The sequence below is a fragment of the Plectrocnemia conspersa genome, unplaced genomic scaffold (genome assembly GCF_051122295.1).
Source record: "Plectrocnemia conspersa isolate PC_06_02 unplaced genomic scaffold, ASM5112229v1 ptg000001l, whole genome shotgun sequence".
Taxonomy (NCBI): Eukaryota; Metazoa; Arthropoda; class Insecta; order Trichoptera; family Polycentropodidae; genus Plectrocnemia; species Plectrocnemia conspersa.
Window position 1 is genome coordinate 23,314,061 of NW_028277165.1, and position 16,381 is coordinate 23,330,441.

General features: G+C 33.5%; 1 protein-coding gene across 4 annotated transcripts; it reads left to right on the forward strand.

The window, feature by feature from the left end:
- The first annotated feature begins 3,391 nt into the window (after nt 1-3,391).
- Nucleotides 3,392-14,101, forward strand: bel (ATP-dependent RNA helicase bel). Of its 4 annotated transcripts, none has more exons than XM_088181840.1 (13): nt 3,392-3,531; nt 5,929-6,046; nt 6,240-6,416; nt 6,591-6,844; nt 7,680-7,823; nt 7,900-8,108; nt 8,177-8,302; nt 8,376-8,640; nt 9,011-9,209; nt 9,277-9,429; nt 9,511-9,706; nt 10,836-11,005; nt 11,076-14,101. In XM_088181840.1, exons 1-13 carry the CDS (start codon nt 3,487-3,489, stop codon nt 11,243-11,245), a joined length of 2,226 nt encoding a protein of 741 aa, XP_088037966.1. In that variant the 5' UTR covers nt 3,392-3,486; the 3' UTR covers nt 11,246-14,101. The 4 variants fall into 4 exon arrangements, with proteins under 4 accessions (XP_088037966.1, XP_088037977.1, XP_088037987.1 ...); XM_088181851.1 differs by having other exon boundaries at nt 7,683-7,823; XM_088181861.1 differs by lacking the exon at nt 6,240-6,416.
- The last annotated feature ends 2,280 nt before the right edge of the window (nt 14,102-16,381 follow it).

Consider the following 16,381-nt stretch of genomic DNA (forward strand, 5'->3'; position numbering starts at 1 on the left):
CACTTGGACGCTCCACTGCTTCAAAACTTGTCATGCATATAATTATTTTTGGATATTGTTAAATCTTTTAATACAATCATAAAATCCATAAAATTTGTTTGTAATAGTAATTTATATTTTTTCGATTTATATGTAGTCAAATAAATCATGTTTGTATATATGATCTATTTTAATATCTTTTATAAATATTTATTACCATTTTATTTTATACCCCTCTTTCTTAAACAATCGTTGAAATCCGAAGCCGACGAAAACCGAGGCATTTATTTGTAGTATGTATTAACATTATGAGGCATGTAATTTTAGTATGTATTAACACTCGCAATCAATAAAAAAGTACAAAAACACTAACACTATTAAGCTAACGTCAATGAAATCCGAGACAATCGACGAAAACCGAGACAATTTTTTCGCGGAAAAAATCGTCGATAACCGAAGTCAACGAAAACCGAGCTACCACTTAATTTTTGGTCACCAATTCAAATTACCGCCGATGGTTTAAAACACAATTGTGAATTAGATATCTAATGAATATAGAGCACGTAAAATTATAGTATGTATACACCTAATAATAATATAGTTCGCATGCTGCAATTTATAATTGTTGATTTTAAAATAGTATGTTAAAATGTTGATTTTAAAATAGTATGATAAAAATAATATAAAAATCGCCATCTATTAATTCTTTTTAAAACTTTTATTAAATAATAAATACTGCCATCTATGAGTACAAATAAAAAATAGTATATGATGTAATTTATGTAAATAATATTAAATTTAATAAAAAATATTACCATTGACTATTAACTATTTTTTTTACGTTAATAATTTCTTTCAAAAAATTTAATTTAGTTTCTTATTAAACTTACCAGGGCAATAGATTTACAGAGTTGGAATCGTAAAATATAAATAAAAAGGCATATAAATAGTATGTCAAAATTATAAATAAGAAAGCATAAAAGTAGGATAAACTATTTTTTTTCTAATTTATTAAAAATAATAATAAATTTTGAAAACATATAGCAGCCAAAGATTTTAGTAGACGTGATAATTTTTAATGTTTAATTATTTTTCATAATTTTTTTCTAGCTTTTTTATAATTTAAAAAAAATAGTTATTTTATTTGTGTTAATTTCATACGCTGGCAAAAAATTATGATTTTTCTAAAAAGTGGGAGTTGAAGTCAGGGTCTGAATCAGAGCATGAATAAAAATCAGAGTCAGTCAGTAAATTTTAAAAAAGGCTTACCCTTTTACAAAATTTACTGATTGACTTATTTATTATTACTCTGATTAACAGCACCATAAATACAAATTCTTCAAGACACGTTAAAAAATGAATTTATTATGAATATTTGTAATTTACAATTTTATTTTAATAAAATGTTGCAGCTCATTTAGCCGCTTAGCAAAAAATTTTATGAATTTTCCCAAACTCTAATTAAGAACGCACATTGAAAAAGTGGCTTCTGTTTATATGCACATGTTTTTTATTTTAGCGAGTATATTCCTTAGTTTGCAAATGACAAATTTTAAAGTGAAAATTTGATTGAATATGAAATAATATTTTTTAAGTGATAAAAAATTACATTTTTTTATTCACATACTAAACAAAAATTGATATACTTGTATGTAACCGCATTACCATACTTATATAAGAAAAATATTACACAGAATAAATTAAATTTTTAAAATATTGGTGAAGTCATTGTTATTTATAATAATAATTTAAAAATATTTTATCTTCATATTATCAACAATAAGAATATTATATTTGTGAAATTATATCGAAAATTTTATAATATTTATTTTATAAATATATTTAAACAGCTTATTAATCTTTGAACATAAAATATATTTATTTAAAATAGTTAATTTAACCCTTTGATTTTTTATTAAAAAAATGTATAGAAAGAGCCGATGAATATGTGAAAAACACTAATTTGTAAAAACACTGGTGGGCCGCACCAGCGTGCGAGCCCGCCAGAGTTGCCTCGAAAAAAGTGTCCGTTACACTAGTGTTACCAGAGTGCTACCAAAGTCTTGGCCATAACAAACCTGAATAAATACATATAAATAGACCTCTTACACTATTTTAAATTAAAATACTATTCGATTATTACGATAAGCGGCTTCTATAAATTATGTCGCAGGTTTTTCGTGAAATTTTATCTTCCTCCCTCTCTTATAACCCATCCTTTTCATCGTTCAGCACGTCACAAAATCAAAAATATTTTGATTTACAAAGGTAACAATATCATAGGTAGTAAAAGAGATGTATTTGTATAGAAGTGATGTTGCTGAATAATTTCTTTCACGAGTTCTGTACAGGTAACCCCCCCCCCCATTTATTGCGACCCCGGCGAGTGCAGATTCATTATTCGCGACCGACGATTTAAAAAAAATATTGAATATGTATTTTGAATGAATGAATAAATCACTTAGTCTTTGAGATCATTTAAAATCTCAACATAGAGGAGAAAAAGTATTTACAGCAAGCAAAGGTTGGTTTGATCGGCTTAGAAAACGATCAAACTTGCATAACCTTAAAATGATTGGTGAATCGGCTAATACAGACGTAGAATCAGCTGAAAAATATCTAATGGAATTTTGTGAAATTGTACATTTGTTGATCTACCAATCAGAAAAGCTTCGTGCCATTACAGATTACTCCAAAAAAAATTATGTTTATTTTTTGTAACAGGGAAGAAAGTGAATAAATTATTTAATGTATGCCTTTTTGTTATTACTAATGTTTATTTAATAAATAAAGTGCTTTCGAGTTTTACAATATTTTTTTCAAAAATCCCCTGTTGATCGCGAAATTTCGCTTAACGCGATCGTCTCCAGAACGTATCCCCCGCGTTGAACAGGGGGCTTCCTGTATAATAATAATATAATATGTACTCGATATTAATAATTATATATTGTAAATAAATCACATGCTGACATATTGGAGTTTGGTGAATTATTCATTATATTTCTGTTTTAAGAAAATTGTTTTATTAAACAAATTAAATTAATAAAAATACATTTGGTTTCCTTATGAACAAATTAAAATTCACAATGTCACTTTATTTAAAAGCTCCCCTACCCCCATACACTCTCGTCAAAATACCACTGATCCTAACCCCTTTTAAACTTATGATATAATTTATTGAAGCTGCCGTATTAATTTATTTAAAGTTATTTTGAGATTCTTAAATAATTTTCATTAGTCTAAAAATAAGTAGAAGGGTTAAAGATAAGAATCACGCTGCAAATGTGCAATATATAGTATATAAATAATATTTTTGTAGGAGATTCTCGTGTTTCGCCACCACGTGTCTGGCTAAAAATCGATTTCGTTCCGGGGTGGCGAGCAGGCGTCGTCGGTGAACTGTTCCGTCGGTAAAGCAGGTCCCCGCCTTAGTCGGGCTAGCCAGCGGCGCAGCGTTTCCCGGCCCCGCGCCCCCCTAAACCCGCACACGCACGGTGCCGAAGTAATATGAGTAATGATACCAACCAAAATGGATCAGGTCTAGAGAAGCAAGTGAGTCGAACGTCTAGCTACCATTTTTTCCATCCAGCCTTTGTTCCCTGCCCCGCCCCGCCCGCCGGCGCGCGTTCTTCCGCCGTCCGCCATGCGCCCGGGCCCGAAGCTCCGATGTCACCGCCTCCCGCTGTCTCCCGTATCTTTCGCGCGTGAACCCTCTCGTTTTCGTCGATCATAATTCGATCGGGAGCCGTGCGCGGCGCGGGCCTTCGCTCCGGGGGCGCACGCTCGAAGCGCCCCCTCGTGTACTTTTTTCCGGCATTTTTGCAAAAGTCTTTTCCTGGTTGATTAAATCGGTGACGAGGTTTGTTTTTCTCGAGTGACATTGACGATATCGATAACGCATTCTAATGATTTCTCTCGGCCGGATGACCGTGCAATTGCGGCGTTATACTTTTTCTTGCGCGTTGGTGACTCACGCAGCCGACGTCTTAGACATAACTTATCTACGCAATTCTTCCTCTTCGAGATACTTCACCTCGTTCAGTCGCTGAACGACTGATCGAAGATAGCACCAGGTCTTACTAGTCTTGTGTTTTAATTCTGTTCCAAGCAATAAAATCATACGAGCTATTTTTATATTCCTTCACCAGTTTATATGTAATTCAAAACTAACATTGCTTTATACAGTTTTACTCTGTATTAATTAAAGACTTGAGACCGAGAAGTGCCAAGTTTTTTTCTTTTCTGATACTCCATTCTTCAATTTTGGATTTTGAAGATCTGTGATAGTGAAGAAATTGTTTCAATATTCATTTTATAAATCATTTATTTTCAGACTCATTCCGAATAAGGAATTTACATGTATTTGTTTTTTATTTTTCTCAAATAACATCTTTATTTGTAATATTTGCTCTACGAAGTACCGTGCATATTTAGATGTAAAAAGCGGGACACTGTTCCATAAAAATACTAAAGTTAACATTGTTATGTGAGTATATACATTTGACGGAAGAGCACGCTTAACATTAACCTTGTGGATTTCGATAAAAATGTCATTTAACATGTCCTGTTTTTGAGTCCATATGTTTTCAAGGCGCTCGCTTTTATCTTATACATTTAACATATTCAATTTGTTTGCATTACCATTTTGTACTGAATATGTTATTGCTGCATTGAACGTGATTAAACGATAGAAAATGTTTTAAGCTAGATTTGACTTTTATTTTTTACATTTAGTGATTGAAAATATATCATAAAATTGCATACAAGTCATAAAATAATTGAAGATATCGCCCTGGAGATTTCAAGTTTATTATCTTCCAGTTTTGAGATTTTCACACATTATTAACTAAATTTGCGTTTTGTAAATACTCAAGTTTTTTTTATGTATTTTTTAATTTTTACTTTGATTCTTGATTAATATGAATAAACTGATAAGTGCATATTTTATAACGATTTACCATTATATAGCTTATCATTTTGCACTTGACTATCTTTATAATCTTGTACATTCAAGGTTAAAATAAATACATCTAGTTATAAGAACTAAGATTTTTATAAATGTCGTTAGGAAACGTCTCTGAAGTTAATTTGTATTTTGCCTCCTTAATATTAAGGGTATATAAAAGAAATTCCTCAAATTTTTTTATTTTAAACAGTTAACTGCGGAATTTATATCTAAAAATATTACTAGTTTTATTGATAATATAATAGTAACATATCGCTAAATGACATTTTTATTACTTATTACTGTACAGCAAAATATTTACTAATGTGTCTAGTCATTATATTATTCAGGGTCAGAATAAATATCAAATGGTTAGAATAAAAATACATACGATCAGAATTAAAATATAAAATGATCATGTGAAATAAAAAAATAACATTTATATATAAATGTGCAATAAATTATTTATTTTAGAAATATCTTATATAATATCTCGCTCACACCAAAACTGTTGGACAGGTTAGGTGTGAGCGAGCGTTGGTCAGAACTTTGAACACCCCATGAATAACTCTCATCGAATCAATTTAATTGTATGTAGGACCCTTGCGAGTTTTTTTTAGTTAAACACGAGTATACCCGATAACTGCACATGAATAATATCTTGGATTGACCTGTATACTTGTCTAATGCGGTTAACAGATTAAGGAAGGTATTTTTTTTTCAATTCGAATATCTAGATCTCCAATTGTTTATTTCATATCATCTGTGTATTACAATTACGTAGTTTTCCAATTAATCAATGCAAAAACAAGACCTAAATAGTTATTGTTCACAATATTGATTTTGCTGGTCTTATACTGATGTATAAATATATTTATATATAAAAAAAGATAACATTTATTTTATTATCAATGTTTATCCCGAGACTAGGTTTAGATTATTCCGTCACCTTTTCGCTTGATCTTTTTATTCACGTGTAATATAATGAATTGTTTTCGTTTCAGCTTGCATCTCTGGACTTGCAGTCGCAGGAGCAACCCAAAACCGGACGTTACATTCCGCCGCACATGCGTGGCAAGCAACAACCGACACAAACGTCATCATCGTCTTTTTCGTCTCACGGTAAACTATCATAAACAGAATCTTCGTTTGTCTGTCTTTTTGTTTCATTGTGTTTGTCGTATTAAAAGATTATTCATACATTACGTCCATGGCCAATTATTTTTGATAATAAAATACATATTATACATTAGCGCAGTTAGGGAGTTCGAAAATATGAAAAAGTAAAAAGTAAAAAAATACATTTCATATTTAGGATTGAACGGCGATCGTGATTCTGATTACCGCCGGGACTCAGACTTCCGAGACCAAGGTTCCCGTGGTTATAGCTCAGGCGGTGGTCGTTTCCGAGACATCCGGCACGACGAGCGCGACAGCCGCGACGAGCGTGATTTTGGCTCTTTTTACACTAATAGACGTGAACGTGATAGAGGCAAGACATTATTTATACTTCATAATTGATATGACGTTAAAATAATTGTTCTGGATTCATTGGATGTATTAATAATATTTGAGGCCTTTTTTTTTTCTTAACACACAAGCTTGGAGCATATTCATAACGCTTGCTTAAATGGGGTATTTTTTTCTCATCCGTGACTACATACAGGAGGTCGTGATTCATATCAAAATGGAGGCGATTGGGGCAGTCGCGACGGTGGCAACCGTGAAGGTGGCGACTATGGCGGCGGCCGTGGATATGGAGGTGGCCGCGATTATGGCCGCGATGCCGGCCCTCCGCCTACAATCAACGACCGTTGGAAAGATGAAGAACCTCGTTCCAGGTGGGACGATCGTAGGGACGACCGCCGTGACGATAGACGGGGGGGAGGATACGGCGATAGAGGATACGGCGGCAAGACCGTAAGATTGTCAATTATATGATATAGGATATTTTCATTATTTATATAATACAGTGGTACCAAGGTATACGTCCTTAATCCGTTCCAGATCCTTGGACTTATACCAAATAAGATGTATACCAAACGTATACATCTTATTAAACGTAATAAAAGGAAAAACAATTCGTTGCTTGGCTCTACTCGTTAACTTTCTTAGAACTTATGGTTAATTAATTTACTAAAAATGAATAAATAATGGTCATCTGAAAATAAAAAATCGCAGTTATTGCGTGAGTCGTTCACTGTATAGTAGTAACTGCCGTACTAACACACATGAAAGGTAAACAAGAGTATCGCGCGATGTTGTAACTCATACAAGTTGCGCATGCGCAATGTGTCATTTTGACTTCCACAAGTTCTAGCACGCATGCGGGTCGTATTCCAAACGAAGGTCTTAACACCAGGCAAAATGTTTCTCGTCCAAACAGGACGTATACAAAGTTGGACTTATTCCAAAGCGGACGTATACCGAGGTACCACTGAATATCATACAGTTTGAATAGAAATCAGGTTTTATGTAAACAAACTTTTTTTTAAAGATAAAGATGCACTACTTTTTTTCCAGTTATTTGCGTTACATTCATTATTAAATATGCTTGTAGGTACAAAATAATATTTTTCACAATAGTGACGCATACATTTTTAATAATGGCCCAAATTAATCACAAAAATATTTTTGAGTTGAAATGGCATTTTACGGAAAATATAAAAATATTTTTAGGAGTTGCTGAAAATATCCTATTAATCTTTTAATTATTATTTTTATAACAGCATAACATTACATTTTTATATAACAGCAGGATTGGAGTGTTATGTTGCCGAGGGAAGAACGCACAGAAAGCCAACTCTTCGGAGTTGGTAACACGGGTATTAACTTTTCTAAATATGAAGACATCCCAGTTGAGGCCACTGGTGAAACAGTGCCAGAGAACATATCTTCCGTAAATATAACTTCATGTTTTATATCATATTTTTTATATACTATAAAATTTGACTTATTGTATTTTACTATTTCAGTTTGAAGATGTCCAGCTCACTGAGATAATACGTAATAACGTTGCTTTAGCTCGTTACGACAAACCGACCCCCGTACAGAAGTACTCTATTCCAATCATCCTATCGGGTCGCGACATGATGGCATGCGCCCAGACCGGCTCTGGCAAAACGGCTGCCTTTTTATTGCCAATTTTAAATCAGCTCTACGAAAAAGGACCTGATCCACTAATGTAAGTTTCCGACGCTGGATTAAAACATGCCAACACAATTGATTATATAACTGTCATTCCTATTGCAGACCTAATAATAAACGTAAACAGTATCCGTTGGCACTGGTATTGGCTCCTACTCGCGAGTTAGCGACTCAGATCTATGACGAAGCCAGGAAGTTCGCTTACCGCTCGTGTATTCGTCCGCTCGTGGTGTTAGTAGAAACACAAATATGATCAGTTGATATGTTCGAATAGATGGTGATAGTTTTATCTTTTAATTAATAGATATGGAGGTTCGAATCTTCAGGATCAAATGCGCGACTTGGAGAGAGGTTGCCATTTGCTGGTGGCCACCACTGGTCGTTTGTACGACGTTATGGAAAGAGGACGCGTATGTCTGGATCGGTGCCGACATCTCGTATTGGATGAAGCCGATCGTATGTTAGATATGGGTTTCGAAGTACAAATAAGAAACATTGTCAAGATGATGCCCCCCAAGGGGGTAAGGCAGACGCTTATGTTTTCAGCCACTTTCCCTAAGCAAATTCAGGTATATATTATTAATAATACAATACATAAACTTCTGGACTGATCAAGTAGATGGTCATTATATTAATAATATGAAAGAATTATACTAAAGTCAAGAATCATTTAAATCGATAGTAGCAACTATTGAGGTTGATTTGGTCAGTAAGAAAAATTTAGCACAAACTAGAGAATATCTTGAACTTATCACAATGAGTATTTTATTTTATTACTTCACAGCAATATTCGTTGAAAATTTAAATGCTATTTTGACTATAAACTAATTCTCCCATTCCTCATCATTGATAGGATCAGTCCATAAACTTTTGTATATTGCTATTTATGTATATTTTCTCATACATCAACTTATATTTGCACATAATTTTTTTTATTAGAATTTGGCCCAAGATTTCTTGGATAATTACATTTTCCTCGCTGTCGGTCGTGTTGGATCGACGTCCGAGAATATTACTCAACGTGTTGTTTGGGTAAACGATGTTGATAAACGCAATTACTTACTCGACATATTAAACGTTGTGGCTGGTCAAACTTCCGAAGAAAGTCTCACTCTCGTTTTCGTTGAAACCAAAAAAGGTACACGCATCTTTGAATGGTACTTTTGGAACTTGAATGCAACTTCATTGTTCTATTATTTTCATAGGTGCCGACATGCTGGAGCATTTCTTGCATATGAACCAATTCCCTGTGACTTCTATTCACGGCGATCGTTCACAGCGTGAACGTGAAGATGCCTTGCGTCGTTTCCGTTCCGGACAAACGCCGATTTTAGTTGCGACTTCTGTTGCCGCAAGAGGTTTGATTTTTATTTTTATTTTCTACTTTAACTCTATTTTTATTCTACATAAATTGGTGTATTGACATTTTTTTTGCACAGGTTTGGATATTCCTCATGTGCGTCACGTTATAAACTTTGACATGCCTTCCGATGTGGAGGAATACGTCCATCGTATCGGCAGAACCGGTCGCATGGGTAACTTAGGATTGGCTACGAGCTTCTTCAACGAACACAATCGCAATCTCGCTCATGCACTTGTCGATTTGTTGGAAGACTCTAAACAGGAGGTTCCAGAGTAAGTATAAAGGTTTTCGATTTGTAAGTGATGTTTCTAAAATGAACACTCGCAAGTGTCATTATGAGAAACGAAGGGAAAATTGCTCCAGTTGATGTATAAGGGGATATTGAGATTGTGAAAGAGTTGATTAACACTCGCTACGAAGGGAGGTACCTCAAGTTTTATTGTGAAATTTTCATAATAAATCGCTACACTTTTTTAATTTACTCAGTATAATAGCGTATGTCTATTAGAATGACATAAATTAACATATATAGAATCAATCTTTGCGAGGAAGATTTTATCTTTACGATCTTCCTCCTGCTTGGTTCTTTGTTAATTACGCTACAACGATTTTTTTCCTTTTAATCACAAAGAACGAACCCAACGATTTTACCCAATTTAAATGTAAAATTACAAATCCCTCTTTAGTTTTCTCTATAAGGTCTTATATTAAAATGTTGATCTTGTTTTTAAAAAATTATAATTTTTCTACATTTGCCTTTACAATAAATTCGAGAATCATTTTTAATTTAATTTTATTATTGATTGTGCTAGTACATAATACATATTCAATAAATTTTAAGCTCATTTCTGTGCTCTAGTTTATAATTATGGATTTTTAAAGAAAAGTCCACACTTATAACTCGGAGTCCAAAACTGAGGTTTTAATATATTGTTTGGTAGGTATTGTAATCTATCACAACCAATAATAAAAATGAAATGATTTTTGAGTTTATGTGTGAAAATAATGAATTTTACTATTCAAAAATAAATCAAAATCAACCAAAAAATAAGGACCTGTAGGAATAAACTAATGACAGATTACCGTGTAATTTTATATGTAAATCGAGTAGCAAAAAAACTTATAGTATTTTTATTTGTAGTGGTCATCTGCATAATTTGGTTATTTAATAGCCACATTTTGTATATGATTTCTATAATTTAAAAATTCAATAACAGTTTTTATAAAAAGTTCATTTCTATTTCGCGCAAACATTTTAGTATTGCGTAGATATCTGTTTTAATTAGAAATTTTCATTGATTGCTATAAGTTTTCAATTGCTAAGGATTTTCCAATCCGTCTAGCTAAATCTGAACCGACATACACATGCAAAAACAACTGCAATATCAATTTTTCTTGCAGTTGGTTGCATAGAGTGATTATGGACGGGCGTGGAGGCGGTGGCGGTAGACGCCCGGGTGGCGGAGGTCGTTCCGGAGGAGGTGGCGGACGTTTCGCCGCGCGAGATTACCGTACCCAATCTTCCGGAGGACGTTCCGGCCCGCGTGGCCCACCGAACAGCGGCTCCCTCGGTTTGTACTACAACAATTTAGTACATTTTCAAAGTCAGACGTGCGAAATTAACAATAATTAAATCATTAGCATTCGGCGGCGACAGCTATGGAAATTTCGGGGGTAGCTACGGAGGAGGCGGCGGCGGAGGTGGTGGTGGCGGCGGCGGCGGCGGAGGAGGAGGCGGAGCAGGAGGAGGAGGCGGCGCCATCGGTGGAGGTGGCGGCGGAAGCAAAGACTGGTGGGATGACGTAAAGTAGATCACTTCCGTCTTGTAAAGTGCTACCCTGCATCTTTGTAATGTCTAATTTTCTGTCATTTCATAAATGCTTCAAGAGTTTTTTTTTTTTAATTCTTCACTGTCGATAAACGGTGTTACCGATCCTTTAATTAACAGTCAATGTCTCAAAGTCGCTTCGATGATTTCATTTTACGTTCATGACTCTCGTCACATGTTTTTTTTTATACGTGTATATGTAATTAATATCGGGTACGCTTTCATCGTCCCTTCCTTCGCAGGGTGGTTCTAAAACGATATTGTGACCAATGTATGTAACCGTGTTTACTCCAATTTAGAAAGCCGAATATCATATGACGTGTTTTTTAGATTATATTCAGACTTATATATTTGGTAATATGTATATGAAAACATCTCAATGTAGTAGATTTCAGAGTATAATGATAATATAAACGTTTTTTTTTCTATTCACAATTAATCAATTCATGTTTGACTGTTTTAATTCTGTAACCTAGTACTAATGAAACATTAAAATCGTGGATTATATTTGATTAGCTCTTTTGCTGCTTTTAATTATTTTGGACTAATTCATTTTTATTATAAAAAAGTTTTTTCTAGAGAATGATTTTATTTTATAACATCTGGCAGTGAAAGGGTTAAGTACCGTAGATTTTAGTTGCTAATTTTTTAGTTTTTGATCTTTGCACTATGCTTTATTGTTTAAAAATCATAGGTTTGCACTTTTTTCGCCAGTAAACTTTTATTTTTATTTACTATTTTTGTCTAAACATAAAACAGGGAATAATGTCGATGACGCCATTTCATTCGCCGTTATTGTGAAATTTTGCTGTCCCAAAATTGTGAGTGATGCGTGACGTTGGAAGTACGAAATGTAAAAATTTACGATATTTTACCGATATGTCGATGAACAACAGTAACGTTGGCCGAATTTATATATGAGTATATTTAAAAAATGTTGTATGTATATGTGTCAACGTATCTATAATTGTGTTTAAATCTACGTAACAAAAAAAGATGATCATCGCTGTATAATTGTTATTAATGTCTTTCTTTTTTCGAGTTAAGCTCCGTAGCTGACTATGTAATGTGTAGTTGCGTGTTGCATCCGTCGATACTATATATACATTGCGGTATAATTATGTAGTCATTACTAGGTGGGTGAGATGTTGAATATTTGCGACTGCGAGATCGTCGCGCTGATATTTACCATTAAGAAATGTATCAAAAGGTTGCAGTTACAGCCTCTCGTGCGAAACGTGGTTATACGATGGGGGTGCCGAAGATGTTCCCCCGGCGATTAAAAAATAATATCGATTCCTTATTATGTGTGATATAGCAAATCTGACAAAAAACGATAATGACACTCGAAACGATTCATTGCGATCTTATCGCATTTGTTTTTAACACTATTATGACAAACTATCATCTATTGTGCTCGTCCTTCGCCGATGAACGGACTGCAGCGCGTTATATTCGTCACGGATTCGTCAAATATATTGTAATACAGATGCGCATGCATGTTATTGTAAATATTAAATGTATATGTAACATGCGCGTGTGCATCTCGTGTTATTTGATAAAACGTAATTAAGATTACTGGAGAAAATATTTACGTATATGTATATATATTTTATATATAGCAAGGATTGTCCCCTTGGGTGAGCTGATTTGAGTGGACTCCTCAGGAGGGGGGGCCATCATATTTAAATTCAGTGATTCTTCTTTTATATAGAATATATATATATTTATTATATATGTATGAAACTAATTTAGATTGTTTTTTTTTTAATTAACGAATCGTTTGTCTTTTTTCTGTTTCTTTTTATTTTTTTTATATAGAAATCGACTGTGATATGAATAATGATCTTAAGATATGTTATTGTTAGTAATTTAATACTGTAATGATGATATATCTTTAAGTTCGGGCGAGGGGTATAGTGGGAGGGGGGCAAACATTGCATATCTATCGTCTAATTCTTATTGTATTAAACGGGTCGTTTTGTTCCTTTTTTTGTATTCTTAATATAGGGCCCAAGTTTTTTAATTTATAAATCGATATGCAAAGGGATAACTTTTTAGGCATCAGTTCTATCGTTGTGTCTTGGAGACGATTTACTATCAGCTCTGTCGCGACAATCGCTGCTGATGCGAATATTCCTCAATATAAATGGGTAACACTTACAAAAAGTATTTTTTTAATTTTATATTTAAACTTTTATTTCTCAGCCCCGGAAACGTATGCTGATTAACGAACGTTTGAATGTATTTTTAACGATTGGCTGCTTTAATTATTTAAACTTTTAACACCGAAGTGTGTTGGGTGTATGTAATACATTTTTTCATGGTTTCAAATACAGTTTCAGAATCTAAATTTTATATTATTCTAGGTATCCCACCGAAACAGTACAAAAAGAACGTACATACAGACAGTTGTTTTTTTTAATATAATTATTACCATATTTTACCATATTTCTGTTACCCAACGTGATTTATAATAATCAGGGGAAGACATTTGTGTGAGGATGATTTTTATTAAATATATGATAAATATATAACTAAGCGAATTTGAACGGGAACATGTGGATTTGTTATATCGCTGTGACTGCAACTTGGTAGGGTGCGCTCATGATATACGCACGCGAATATTTTTTAGTGCGATTCTGTGAGTGATATTTAATTAAATTTAATATTAAAGAAGTAAAAAAAAATGTGAGAGATGTTACTTTTTAAGGGATGGCAAAATAACTTTTTTATTACGTACGCTCCGTAATAAATATACGATTATATTCTCTGCATTTACATCGTTTTGTTGTATTGTTAGAATACGAGAGATGGTATTAAACGATATGATCACGGATATAATTGTTTGATTTTTTAGCCTAATGTTTCCCTTCCTAACTCCAATGCTATCAAAGGTTTACAGAACTCATCACAACAGTGGATGTGATTTTAGCAGGGCTGTGGAGTCGGAGTCGGAGTTGGAGTCGTGGTGTTTTGGCCGGAGTTGGAGTCGGAGTCGGAGTCGTGAAAAGTGAGCGACTCCGAGCATTTTTTTAAATTATGAAATTTATGAATTTTTAATTGCGTAATAATGAATGTGTATAGCGTATGAATATTAAACGTATAAAAAAACACCAAAAATACCTGATAAAATTAAACTTTTTTGAGTCGGGAGTCGGAGTCGGAGTGGAGTCGTGTTGTTGGTAAATATCGGAATCGGAGTCGTGTTTTTTTTTTAACGACTCCACAGCCCTGGATTTTAGGTTTCCAATTATTGATAGCATTAATGTGAACTATAAAAAGGGTGTCATGTAGGAGTGATACAATTAATAAAATTAATCTGTAAGGCATCACTCAACAATGATTAAAATCATCTGGATGTATAATCAAAATTTGAATTCAATTATAGATATTCATTAAGTGCTATGAAAATCATGGCATGCAAATTGTTCTTGTTATCTGTACATCCCCAGCATTAGCCCGTATAATCGAGAGTACTGAAGTATGTTACAATGATAAAGATTATAATAAAATGAAAAAAAATATACTTTTTTAAAGTAGAGAAAAAAAGTTTCTTCTACAATACATCATTGTTCATGATAACATCAAATAAATATTATCAACGGTCGTTGTTTTTAAGCTATGATGCTCAAAAAGGAATATGAATTTAGGAACTTACTTTGTTAGTGTGTCAATGGCATAAAATATTGTTATTGTATATGAGATTGTTGTGTAGCATGAATCGATGAATATATAACAGTGTATAATTTTTAAAAACAGCCAAGCAGTCAAAGGGTTAAAGTGTTACGTTGATCATGTTTTATTTATCTATTATCTGATTCTAAGATTTTAAAAATATAATGATTTTGCAACTAACTGTGTCGTTAATAAAAGTATAGTCGTTTATCATATTCCTCAAGATTTAAACAATGTTCTTAAATTGTTCATAATCTTATTTTACTGCACTTGATATTAATCACCATCTCGTATCAGAATATTTTTTGAGACTAATTTTAGTAACCAATGATAGTTTTTCCCATCTACTAGTAAACAAAAAAGATAAATTGGGTCGAAGAATCTGTATACTAGTCTCAGAAAATCTACCGATGTTGCAATTTCTCGCCAGAGAATTTTCAGTTTTTATTAGAGTTCGTACACTTTTATATTTGACACTGGTAAATATAAAGGTGTATCATGTTACTTCATAACTCGTATTTTTTTCTTACATTTGCAAAAATGTTTTCATAAATTAACGATATTTTCGCTATTCTTTCGGTGTTTGTTAACAGTTGTAGTATCAATGATGCTATTTAGTAACGGGATATTTTTATTTTCCATATTTTCAACCTTAAAACAACAATAGCAGTAACTGTAATTGGCAAGGATGTCAAATGTGGTTCTAAAAAATTCGTTCTGGGAATTTTGTCAATAAATCTTAACATATGAATGGGTAAACCTTAGGGATTGTTAGTGAGGATATTAGGGCTGCCATTAAAGCAAGTCTGAGATTAACAAACAGTAATGGAGAAGCTGACGCAGGCGTGATGACGGTAGATCCTCAGAAGTCTTGTAAGTGGCGTGGCAGTGATAGTATAGCGGAAGAATCCTCTGTTACGGTGCTCGAATGGTATAGCCCCTCTCAGGATGTGAGCGTCCATGACGGTATGTTGTCTGCGGGCGTTTGCTGGTCTCTTTGAGTGTTCGCCGGAGTCTGCGAGTGAGTACCCTCTTCTCCTTGGAGACAAGCCTTAAGTACTAAGAACTGCAAAACTTGCTGATGAATCACAATCATACAGCGATCGTCCAGCCAATATATGTACTTGTTTCTTAAAATAGCGAAATAGGTATACGTCTAGAAAATGACGTTTGCTTGATGGGCATTGTCCAAGGTCGTATAGTGCAACGGTAATCTTGTGGATCGGGTGATTTATTGTTTCCGTGACCGTTTCGCAACAAAGAAATATTCTTCGAATGACGGAGAGTATTGACAGTAAGAACACTTGCGTGTTATTTATGTGATTCTTTCTGGTCCCATCTTTGACGCTATTGTCTTGTTTCCTTGCTGATGTATGATCATTTTGATCACAGTAAATTAACGCGAGTTTTAAGAATAAAACCACACAAAACTAACTTTTTT

Excerpts from the sequence above, each read along its gene's own strand:
- bel (XM_088181840.1), top strand. The coding sequence starts at position 3,487 with ATGAGTAATGATACCAACCAAAATGGATCAGGTCTAGAGAAGCAA. Across the intron at positions 3,532-5,928 it reads GATCAGGTCTAGAGAAGCAA|CTTGCATCTCTGGACTTGCA; the intron begins GTGAGTCGAACG and ends TTTTCGTTTCAG. Across the intron at positions 6,845-7,679 it reads GAGGATACGGCGGCAAGACC|CAGGATTGGAGTGTTATGTT; the intron begins GTAAGATTGTCA and ends TTTATATAACAG.